Here is a 12755-nt window from a genome sequence, read left to right on the forward strand (position 1 = left end):
TAGATTAAATTGTTATTTTAAAAGAATAATCACTCTATTAATGATACATGCTCTGCCCTGGCCAGATATCTTGGTTGGTTTGAGTGTTGTCCTGAAGTGCAGCGGTAGAGGGTTCGATCCCTGGGCAGGGCACATACAGGAGCAGATCAATGTTCCTGTCTCTCTCTCTCTCCCCCTTCCTCTCTTGCTAAAATCAATAAGTTAAAAAATTTTTTTAAAGAATCATTTTTAGGAATTTTAGCAAGACAGACTCCTGAGATGGCAGAAGATGGTGTCTAGCCTCAAAGGTTTTTCCTGGACTTTTCCCCCAGGATAAGTTTCTCCAAAGTGGATTGGACTCGAGAATGGGAAGAATTAGAGTGAAAATTCTCTGGACTTTGCTATTTGTTTTCCCTTCTCTTACCACTGTGAACACAGTGTCAGGGTTAAATCACAGTTTTGCTTTTCTTGGTTGTCTATTTTAAGGTTTACAGCATGAGGTGGACTGGCTTTGCAGGATTTTCCTGGAGACATTTTTTAAATTTAATTTAATTTAATTTTTTTCTGTATTTTTCTGAAGCCGGAAACGGGGAGAGACAGTCAGACAGACTCCCGCATGCATCCGACTGGGATTCACCCGGCACGCCCACCAGGGGGTGACGCTCTGCCCACCAGGGGGCGATGCTCTGCCCCTCCAGGCTGTCGCTCTGTTGCGACCAGAGCCACTCTAGCGCCTGGGGTAGAGGCTGAGGAGCCATCCCCAGCACCCGGGACATCTTTGCTCCAGTGGAGCCTCGGCTGTGGGAGGGGAAGAGAGAGACAGAGAGGAAGGAGAAGGGGGAGGGGTGGAGAAGCAGATGGGCGTTTCTCCTGTGTGCCCTGGCCGGGAATCGAACCCGGGACTTCTGCATGCCAGGCCGACGCTCTACCACTGAGCCAACCAGCCAGGGCCCTGGAGACATTTTTTTAACAATCAAGAAAGTGTGCTCATTTCATCAGATATTAAGAGAAATATCTGCTCTCCCTGCCCAGAAGTCCCCTGAGCCCCAGATTAAAATTTTGGTAGCTGATGATCACCATTTCTCCAAGATAAAACAGGACAAGCTAAAAATAGCATTCCCTTTCTAAACATTCAGGTGTGGGAATTCAGGCTTATTTAAAATGGAGGCATTCATTCATGCATTGATTGAGAGGCTAACCCCAGTTTTTTGTCTACTACATGTGTTATAACCTCTTGTCAGCAAGGACTGGGTATGAAATACAGTTACTGAGCCTCTAATCCCTGCCTCGTTCTTCACAGGCAAACTGTAACCTTGTTCTGCAAATAACCAGGGGGAAAATCAGCACTGTTCCCATAGTGACAGCTGAGAGGAGCTGTAATCCTTACAACGGGGAATACGCATGAGGTTGGGAAGGATAAATCAGACATTTCCAAGGTGACTACCTCAGGTGACTATCAGAACAGAGCTCACGTTATTGGGATTATTTTTAGTATTCTCTATGAGGAGAAATAGTGCTCTGAATGGTTTCCATTCATCTTGAAGTTATGCCATGACGTCTTAATTCACACTGTATGCATACGCCATTCACACATAGCAAAACCCACTCATTGGAAGACCGGGGTTTTGGCAACACATATGTCTATATATATAAATATTAGATCTACATCACAAGAAGAACTATCTGTGCTCTTTCTCAGTGATCAATATTGTTAACGATTTCTAGCATCGGAGCCTCTGAATACTTGAGTTCACATCCATTTGTGTGTGTGTCTCTCTCTCTCCCGAGTAAAGCAGAGAAAACTGCAAAGGGTGTAACAACCCCATCCCTATAGGGAAGTTAGTGTCTTAGTTGTTCCTTTGTGGATGCTATTTTCTAACACCCTTTTTAAAGTCACTGATTTTCAAATGTTTAGTCACAAAGCCTTTTCAAAAGGAAGTTAATCCAGATCTTGATACAGGAAAGAGAAAGAGCTGAAAGTCGGACAGGAGACCTGAGAACTTCTGCCCAAGCACCATGATGCTTCCTTCCGAACCCTGTCTGGGCCTGGGTGACGGAAACAAAAACGGAACCAACCATCCGGGGACGGGCTGACCTCTGGGTGTCCCTCTCATTTATGGAATCCACTCTCTCTTCCAGAGAAGTTCGTCCCAATGAGATAAAAGAAGCTGGGACCATCCCTTGCATGTCCTTACAGACACATGGACCTTGGGGCACCCCGGCGGTCAGACGCTCAGGCCTGTGCCAGGGAGGAAGCCATCTCTGGTCAGAGGGCTCCCACTTGCATGTGCTCCGACCTCTCCCACACCAATCAAAAGAGACGCAGCCACCCTCTCAGGCCCCCTACCCTGACTCTGCCAGGCCCGGGTCAGAGGAGGACCGACAGCTCCTGACACCACTGGCTGAATGGGGGTGAGTAAAGCACTCTCTTCTTTGTGTCCCTGCCCCTCCTTTTACAAGTGGGGAGGACAGTGCCATCTCCTGGAATGACTGAGATGACAGCTGTCACTGGTAAGTGCCTGTCACAGAGCAGGACCCAACAGAGGAGACTGGAGGCTAGAGAAATGTGGCACCCCTCTCGTGAAGTAAAAAACTTGTGGAGAGCTACAACGAGGACTTTAAGGTCAGAAACCAGCTCTGCAAAAGGGGCTCCCGGCAGACCGCTTGGAGCCCACGGGGCCCCTGCAGCTCCCAGACTGCTCCGTCCCGTCCCGTCCCGGAGAGCAGGGTATTTGCAGAGCATGCTAGGCGGGAAGTACTGCCCCCGACAGGCAGAGCAGGAAGCGCTACAGGTAAGATTCTCTTTGCAACATCATCTTGAGCTGCTGCCTTGAGATGAGATGAGATGAGATGAGACTAATAACCCAGCACTTTTGACCCAACTGATCAAGTATAAAGAGCAGAATAAGGCAGTTTTTCACATCAGTGTTCAGTGTTGAACAAACTTGTCAGAGACCCATGTGATCTCAGCACAGGAGCCTGTGGGCGGCTGGCGCACACCCCGGGTGTAGCACGCATTCTGTGCACCGTGCACCCGTGCACACAAGGGCGCGCACGTGCACTGCTCCACTGAGCAAGGTCTGCAAAACTGTGTCTGATTTCGAGGAAAGCAGAGTTCTGTGTAAAAACAGCTGCCAACCCTCACACCAAAGCCACGCTCCCAGACTCTGTTTCCTTAAAACCAATTTTGATGAAAGGGGAAGAAAAAAAATCTTAGAAAAAATTAATTTTAAAATTCAAGCAGTAGTACGAAGAAGACACAGCCCCTCTCTGTTTAGATGCACTGCTGTAAGGCCAGCTGACGAAGATCTTAATTTCTACTTGCTTGCAAGTTCCCAGTGTCGGTCCTTTCTTTTTTTTTACCTGAGTCCTACCCTGGGCCCCAGAGCAGCAGCACGCTGGGAAATAAGGAGAAGGGACTCAGGTAACATGAGTCTCACCTGGAAGCACCTGGACCAGCCGCACGGAGCTCCAGGCAGCACCCGGGCCGGGCCAGGCAGAGTGAGGAACGCCCACCCACAGCCCACTGACCTTTTGATGACTGGTGACTTCGTCCCTGCTCCTCCCCAGCTCCTCGGCAAGTTTCACGTTCTCCTCTTTCAGTGCTGAAAGCTGCTGGGACTTCTGAGCTGCTGCCTGCTTCAGGGTTTCTCTGCATGGACAGCGGGTGCAGGGTTACCATAGGAACAAGACAGGCAGGGAAACTGTGGGAGACGACCAACTCCACAGCACTGGCGAGAACAGATCTGGGTCACGTGCCCGACAGGCTCTATAATAACAGGAGCAGTGTTATCTCCCTGTGGGAGGGGCTAAATGACTTTCACCTGGAGGGGGGGAAGTGCCACTCATAATTATTATCTTTTTTAAAACCTAATGAACACTGCATCCAGCCTCCCACCATCCACATTTACCTTACTTCTAAACACTCCCCACACAAAATGCAAAGTTACTTTAAAATAAATGGCAAGTGAGATGGTCAGTGTTCCTCTTGTCTTTAGGACTTGAACCATTAGAAAATTATATATACTAAAACCTACTATGTAGACCATGGGGTTTACTTTGTGGCTGACGCGCTCTGTTCTAACTGCACAAGTCTGTCGTCTGGTTTTTTCCTGGCCGAAATCAAAATCTACTGGTCTCCTTTGTCGGTATCTGTCAGCATCAAGTGCCAGCATGGATCCCGGTATATTTTTTGGTCAACTAGAGGTGCAGTCAAAGGAAAGGCAGCTTTCTGGTTACGGATCAGGTGCTTTACTTGGACGATAGTCGTCCCATACTGCTAATTTGTAAATAAATATATAGTCGGCTAACCTATCTCATGGATGCCAGCATATGAAACATGAGCAGGGTAAGCTCATTAATTTGGCATCTTTCCAAGATTAAAAGCAATCCAAAATATACACTCCAAATTGTCACCCTTTACACGTGGACATCCAAAATATTTCATGTGATCCACCGGACTTCCATTTCATGCCACAGCAGGGTGATGCTCTATAAGTTTGAGTCTGTGTGCTGGCTGTACCCCACTGAGTGAGCTGTCCTCCGTGGCTGAGCCCTGAGTCCAGTCATCTGTGTATGAATCCATCTGCTGACGCATGAGCACATCTATTTTTAACTTCAATCGTCTAAGGGATGGTGTTGCCTGGGTGGCACCTCAGTTCTCTTAATTTCTCATTCTCCATCCACCTATCTGATGCACACTGGGCTGACCTCATGAAGATTTAGGACAATAAATCTACCAAACAATTCTCTTAGCACATTAGACATGGCATTTTACAGAGATGCTTAGTTAGTAAGTGAAGAAAAAATGACATAGAGGAATTTTAGCCTCAGGTAATGAGTCATTCAAAACCTAGGAGGCTTGATTTTAACTGTGGATCAAAATAAACACACTTATGTGACAGATGAAGTTCATCTTCTAACACCCATTACTTCTTGACAAAACAGAAGATTTTGCTCCTGATGAAAAATCATAAGCCAAGCCTTTTGTTCTCGGGTAGTCACCTCAGTGCCTTTCTCGGGGGATGTCTGGTCCCAGTATTTGTGTGGCCTATGAGTGACATTTATGATCCTGCTACTTCTCTATTAAAGATTTTCATCTTTTGCCTAGCACATGGTGGTGCAGTGGATAGAGTGTTGACCTGGAATGCTGAGGTCCCAGGTTTAAAACCCTGAGGTCACCAGCTTCAGCATGGAATCATCAACTTAAACCCATGGTCGCTGGCTTGAGCCCAAGGTCACTGGCTTGAGCAAGGGGTTACTCGCTCTGCTGTAGCACCCCGGTCAAGGCATATATTAGAAAGCAGTCAAAGAACAACTAAGGTGCCACAACAAAGAATTGATGCTTCTCATCTTTCTCCCTTCCTCTGTCTCTGTCTCTCTCTCTCAAAGAAAAAAAAAAAGATTTTCATCTTTTAAAGCTTTTTAACTCCTTGGTGTCTATTAAGAGCCTACTCCAGGGAAAATTAAAACAAAGAGTCTAAGAAATATCCAAATGTCCTAAGTAATTGTCCAATGTTTTAAAATCTACAAAATGCTTTTATGTACAGTTTCTCATTTAACCCTCAAAGCCTAGGGAGGCTACCATTATTATTTGTATTTTGAAGATGAGAAAACGGAAGCTTGGGGAACTGAAAAGATTTGCCCCAGATCATAAAGTCAGTAAGTTGTAGAAGCTAGACGACTGGGCTTAAAGCTGGCAGACAGACACAATTCAAATACAGAAGCACCTTTTTCCTTTTGAGCGCAGTGGGCACATGCACTTCGTAGAGGAAGGAGGTGTTCCGCCCAACTCCCGGAAATACGCTAAGGGATAATTCTGAAAATACCTACAGATATACAGTGTGTCCGTAAAGTCATGGTGCACTTTTGACCGGTCACAGGAAAGCAACAAAAGACGATAGAAATGTGAAATCTGCACCAAATAAAAGGAAAACCCTCCCAGTTTCTGTAGGATGATGTGGCAGATGATGACGTAACACCGTGTATACAGAGGAGCAGCCCACGGCCATGCCAGTCGAGATGTGGACGGTACAGAGGAAAGTTCAGTGTGTTCTGTGGCTCACTAAATTCAAATCCGTGACCAAAATGCAACATGAATATCGGCGCGTTTATAACAAAGTGCCACCATATAGGAATAACATTACTCGGTGGGATAAGCCAGGGGTCCCCAAACTTTTTACACAGGGGGCCAGTTTACTGTCCCTCAGACCATTGGAGGGCCGGACTATAAAAAAAAAAACTATGAACAAATCCCTATGCATACTGCACATATCTTATTTTAAAGCAAAAAAATAAAACGGGAACAAATATAAGATTTAAGATAAAGAACAAGTAAATTTAAATCAACAAACTGACCAGTATTTCAATGGGAACTATGGGCCTGCTTTTGGCTAATGAGATGGTCAATGTCCGGTTCCATATTTTTCACTGCTAGCCGTAACAAGTGATATGACATGCTTCCGGGGCCGTGACGCATGCGTCCTGCATCGCCGGAAGTAGTACTGTACGTGAGTGACGCCGTACTTTGCGGTGCTGCCACATACAGTACCTCAGGAGCACAGGATGTGGATGCATCCTGTGCTCCCCTCACTAACCACCAATGAAAGAGGTGCCCCTTCCAGAAGTGTGTCGGGGGCCAGATAAATGGCCTCAGGGGGCTGCATGCAGCCCGTGGGCCATGGTTTGGGGACCCCTGGGATAAGCAGTTGAAGGAAACCGGCAGTTTGGTGGAGAAACCCCGTTCTGGTAGGCCATCAGTCAGTGACAAGTCTTTTTTTTTTTTTTTTTTTTAAGGAGAGGGGGAGGGGTGGAGAAGCAGATGGGCGCTTCTCTTGTGTGCCCTGGCCGGGAATCGAACCTGGGACTCCTGCACGCCAGGCCGACGCTCCACCACCGAGCCAGGGCCTCAGTGACGAGTCTTTAGAGGCTATACGGGATAGCTACCTAAGGAGCCCTAAAAAATCTGTGCGTGAGCCCACATCGAACTACACTGAATAGGTATGAAACTGGGAGAGTTTTCCTTTTATTTGTTGCAGATTTCACATTTCTATTGTCTTTTGTTGCTTTCCTGTGACCGGTCAAAAGTGCACCATGACTTTACAGACACACTGTACTTCAACTATTTTTAAGGCTACTTTTCCTTCTACATGACAAGATACCATGAAACAGAAAAGAAGAATGTCCATTACAAAATTGAAGCAAAATAAACACTGTTAATGTTGAGTTGCTAACATGTGACTTATGGATTGATCCTAAAGCTATTTATTAACTGCCATGCTAAACATATCCTAGATTTATCACTGTGCTAGGCCAGTAAAGACAAAAATTAGACTGCTTATGTCATTTCCCTTAGGATTCAATATTACACAGCGGAGAGAAACCATTTTATTCGTTTTCTCCATCTGAACGTAGGAGCTGGCTAACCCAGATCAAGTTTTCCTAACTTGAGTCTAGCGAGCGGCCTTGAGGAAAAGGAACGTGTAGTTCTAAGTGCTGGCTTCCCAGTGCCATGGGTGACATTGTGTAGGAGACAATTCCTAGTAGACCCGTGTCTATTTTGGGGTCCCGCTCCCTCGAGGAGCAGCAGCCCCGTCGGGTGAGGGAGATGCCAGGGCAGGCAGGGCCCCCGTATACGCTAAGCCACAGAAAAACTTGCTCGCTCTCTAGCTCTCAGCCCTGAGCAGCTAAGAAACAGGCAAATGACTGTTTTTTTTTGGGGGGGGGGTTGTTTTGTGTTTGTTATTTTTTGAGAAGCACTGTTCCCATTACAAAGTACATTTGTATCAGATGGTCTTTGGGATGCGGCCAAGTCTCGGGCAGGAAATAACATGTCTCTGGGGGCAGGGGCTCACTCAGGCTACCCTCCTGTCCCCCTCCACCAGCTACTGACATGTCACCGGGGTGGCCCCCACTGTCCTCCCTTCTGCTAAGAATCCCAGGCAAGTAAATGACAGAAGACTTGAGTCTCTAAGGCAGCGGTTCTCAACGTGTGGGTCGCGACCCCAGCGGGGGTCGAATGACCAAAACACAGGGGTTGCCTAAAGCCATCGGAAATACATATTTTATTTAAAAATGTATTGTATAATAAATATGTATTTTCCGATGGCTTTAGACGACCCCTGTATTTTGGTCGTTCGACCCCGCTGGGGTCACGACCCACAGGTTGAGAACCGCTGCTCTAAGGGCTCCCTGGCCAGAAAACACTTAAGAATCAAAAGCAGCCTAGGTCTGTCCACCCCATAGTCTGGCTGCTCAGACTACTCCCCTCAGGGGTCTAAGCCAGAGATACAGCTCCAGGGAAGACAGCGGGCCAAGCCAGAAGGGCAGTGGCAGGGGCCACAGGCTTCTGCTCCCGATTCTCTGCTCCCAAAGGCATGAGGCTAAGCTTTTATTGTTCAGTGGGATCATTCAAGGAAGGGGGCACAGAAACAACTGATCTCTTAGCATGATAGAATGGCTTAGTAAGAACTCCAAGCACTTAAATATGTATTGAATACTATGTAGATCAGTGGTAGTCAACCTGGTCCCTACCGCCCACTAGTGGGCGTTCCAGCTTTCATGGTAGGCAGTAGCAGAGCAACCAAAGTATAAATAAAAAGATAGATTTAACTAAAGTAAGTTGTTTTATAAAGATTTATTCTGCCAAACAGCGAAAATCTGACATAAAGTACTTGGTAAGTAATTATTATTATATGCTTTAACTTGCTGTAACTCTGCTTTATAAACTTTATAAAGTAAAGTTACTTCCCTACTTTATAAATCACCATTACTGTGGAACCAGTGGGCGGCTAGAAAATTTTACTACTAACAGAGATACAAAAGTGGGCGGTAGGTATAAAAAGGTTGACTACCCCGATGTAGATCAATGTAATGACCACAAAAAGAGACTCCAAAGTCATGAAGTAGGAAAGAGGAATTTCATCAGATCCCCTAGCTCTCCCGGCCCAGCCCGCTCGGGCCCTGCCCCTCCGTGACCTCCGGCAGCCCAGAGGGCTCAGAGGGCCCAGAGGCCGGATTGCGGTGGGTGGGGAGCTGGCCCAGGAGCCTTCCCCTGCAGCTCAGACCCTCCCTCACCAGCTGTTTGTGCGACAAATATGAACTTAAGTTAAACTCGGTGCTCCAAGCGCTCCAGGTTAGCCTCACTACCATGTCGGTGGGGGGGGGACTCTGAGCTGTACTGACCCACCCTCTCCACATTGACCCTAAGTTCATGTTCCCCATCATGGTGACCAGTGTCTGTGTCACTGGCTGTAGCAGGCCAAGGAGTTTAAGCCTCTCTGAATGGCCATCACCACAACTGCAAATTTGCAAATCTGCATCCACGGAACTGCTGGGAACTGCCCGAACGGCATCGGGAGAAGTACCACGGAAACCAAGACCAAGGCAGGGAACGGCCACCAGCACCGGAAACCTCAGCCGAGAGGACTCCCAGGGGTTTTTAAGAACTCTCTGAAGAACCAGACATGTGCTACCAGTTTGATTCCCGTGTGAGAAGCAAGTAGTGCTGAGGACCGTAACTTTGAGCTGCAGTTCAGGAAGTGAACAGAAACAAAAGTTTCTGTTCGAATCCCATCTATTTGTTTGATCAGAACTGCACATAAATCGTATAAACCCTGGAGGGGCAGGGACCACACAGCATTCAGCTCTGTATCATTCTTTTTTTTTTTTTTTAATTTATTTTTAGAGAGGAGAGAGACAGAGAGAGAGAAGGGGGGAGGAGCTGGAAGCATCAACTCCCATATGTGCCTTGACCAGGCAAGCCCAGGGTTTCGAACCGGCGACCTCAGTATTTCCAGGTCGACACTTTATCCACTGCGCCACCACAGGTCAGGCCAGCTCTGTATCATTCTTGGCTTACCTGTACCTCTCCTGAAGGAAACAACACTCCAATGTTCGCCAGAATCACCAGCTTAAAGTTTTTAGTTTCGCAGAGCAGATACAGCATAGTTCTCAGAACAGAAAAGCAAAATGAAATCCACGTCCGAGCTGTCCTTAAAAATGCCAGCAAAATAACCACCTGCACAGCGATGCTAACCAAACCCAGATGGCGGTGCTGACAAAGGACAAATGGGCAGCCACTCGCCTTGTGTTGAACCAACAATGTACCGGGTAACTCTCAATTAGAAAAAAATCTTGCAATATTCTGCCCATTTAATTTCCACGCCAAGAGACCGGATGACTCTTAAAAAATCAAGATTATTCATAATCTCAGTAATGCTAGGTTTTGGGGGTTTTTTTTTTCACTTCTAGAAAGGGTTTTGAGGGATTTATTAATAATGGAGGTTTGATGTTACCAAATGGCTATCGTGTGATCATACAACTTTACAAAATTGTGATTCCACTTGTATTTTCTTTCTTTAGCATGTGAGAGACAGAGACAGACAGGCAGTAAGGGAGAGAAATGAGAAGCATCAACTCATAGTTGTGTCACCTTAGTTGTTTATTGATTGCTTTCACATATGTGCCTTGATGGGGAGGACTCAGCAGAGCTAGCGACCCTGGGGTCATGTCTGTGATCCCACGCTCAAGCTGAATGAGCCAGTGCTCAAGCCAGCGACCTCAGGGTTTCAAACCTGGGCCCTCCGTGTCCCAGACCGATGCTCTATCCACTACACCACTGCCTGGTCAGGCCCGCTTGCATTTTCATAAGCCTTTCCAAAGTCACATGTGAAGCCCAAACATCCTAACCATCCACCAGCACACCCTGTGTGATCCTCCCCATACCCGGAGTTCTGACCTAGAGCACTGGCCGCACACAGGGGCTGCCGCTCAGGTGCGGTTGCAGTTAGGGGACCGTTGTCATTTCATGTACTCACAAGCATTTTTTAAAAAATAATTAGCACTAATTTCACTTCAGCGATTTTGGGTAAGCGCTCAGCCTCCCCCCTTTTCCCCCCTCGGGGGACAGACTCACATCTCCTTCCGGAACTGCTCCATCCTGTGGTTCTCTGCTGTCAGGAGCTCCTTCGACTTGTTCAGCTCCTCCACATTTCTCAGGTTGTCCTCTTTGAGCGTATCCAACTTAAAGACCAAGAGAGAAAAACGTGGTGGAATTACTTCACTCTCCAGCACAGCTGAATACAGACAGATGATTTATGAAAACGTACATTAAAAAAAAATAGGTGAAATCAGTCGCTTGTAAAAAATAATAAGTAAATAAATTAAGTCCGCTGGGTGGAGAGGTTACAACTAAACGAGTCTGTCACAAACTGCAAACCCCTCCTTCCCTTTTAATGGACACTTCCTGCACACCTGGCCCAAGGGTCAGGCTAAACTCCATAAGTTAAAACAAGAGCTTCCTTTCCCCTTGTGCATAATTACCAATATTTATCATTGAATTTGCTAGTCAGGTATGAACCACCCATAAAAAGAAAAACAAGAAATAAATTGCAAAGACATGATACCAATAAGTGTCATTCTTTGTAACGAAGTGAAACCCCTTTCCCTCCTCATAAATTAGCAATTTAGGGTATAATATTTTTCAATACCAGTCCCAAATGTACATCGTCCTTATTTTAAAATTATTTGAATCAAAATGTGCATCAATGGGGAAAATTTTTAGTTATCCATCTGAAAAGGAAAGAGCCATTCAGTGAGGCCAAGCGGCCCTCACACACAGCCCCATCGCCTGCCACAGGGCACGCGGCCGACCGAGGGCCTACCTGGCCCCTGGCAAGAAACCCAGACGTGTCCCAGCAGTAACTGGGGATGGGGCCGGCCACAGTCCCTGGCAGGAGCTAGGGTCCAATATGTGGCGCCCCCACCGAGGACGGGAGCTCGCTATGGGCCACCTGTCACCCCAGCTGTGCTCTGGTGCCACGCTGGCTTTCTGGGAAGTATGCAGTCACCTCCCCCAGCCAGAGATACTTTCGCTATGTCACATGTCACCAGTCGGGAAGGAGTCCTAAAAAGTGTCTTGCTAGTTTTGACATCACCATCTTCCATTTAATGCCCTCTAACGTTCCAGGTTCACAGAACAAGGAAAACAAAATATCACAGTGGGTCCAAAGAAATGATTCACCCAGCCCTGTATTCAGGCTGTTATAACAAAGACACTGGGGGTACATTATGGAAGCACCCAATTCTCCCGGCTCTATCTTCAGGGGTTGGAGACATTCCCTAAAATATTCTCATTTACTTTGGCTTCTAATTTTGATTATTGTCAATGATTTTTTTTAATGCTTTTATACTTTTAGCTCAAGTCTTCTCTGAAGACTGTCAGTTCTATGAATATATTCCCTCCTATGTCGTTTTATTTATTTATTTATTTTTATTATTATTTTTTTACAGAGACAGAGAGAGAGTCAGAGAGAGGGATAGACAGGGACAGACAGACAGGAACGGAGAGATGAGAAGCATCAATCATTAGTTTTTCGTTGCAACACCTTAGTTGTTCATTGATTGCTTTCTCATATGTGCCTTGACTGCAGGCCTTCAGCAGACCAAGTAACCCCTTGCTTGAGCCAGCAACCCTGGGTCCAAGCTGGTGAGCTTCTGCTCAAACCAGATGAGCCCGCACTCAAGCTAGCGACCTTGGGATCTCGAACCTGGGACCTTCCGCATCCCAGTCCAACACTCTATCCACTGCGCCACCGCCTGGTCAGGCCTATGTCGTTTTATTTACCCTATAATTATCTCAACATGTTCGTGTCTTTCACAGGTTTCCATCTTGAACCTTCAGCAAGGTTCTTTATAGCAGGTATTCAGTATGGCTGTCCCTTCCCTCACTTTACTTAATCTCTTACCTGCGTTATCACTTTAAAAAGCACCCAAAG

General features: G+C 46.6%; 1 protein-coding gene across 6 annotated transcripts in view; it reads right to left on the reverse strand.

The window, feature by feature from the left end:
• CLIP1 (CAP-Gly domain containing linker protein 1) overlaps nt 1-12755 on the reverse strand; it is a 120259-nt gene that overhangs the window by 17457 nt on the left and 90047 nt on the right. For all 6 annotated transcript variants that reach the window (XM_066371046.1, XM_066371044.1, XM_066371041.1 and 3 more), the window contains 2 exons: nt 10895-11001; nt 3511-3631 (listed from right to left, as the gene is read on the reverse strand). In XM_066371046.1, the coding sequence (XP_066227143.1) occupies nt 3511-3631; nt 10895-11001 (228 nt within the window). The remainder of the gene's footprint in view (nt 1-3510; nt 3632-10894; nt 11002-12755) is intronic.

Source organism: Saccopteryx leptura, chromosome 2 (assembly GCF_036850995.1).
Source record: "Saccopteryx leptura isolate mSacLep1 chromosome 2, mSacLep1_pri_phased_curated, whole genome shotgun sequence".
In the NCBI taxonomy this organism is placed as follows: Eukaryota; Metazoa; Chordata; class Mammalia; order Chiroptera; family Emballonuridae; genus Saccopteryx; species Saccopteryx leptura.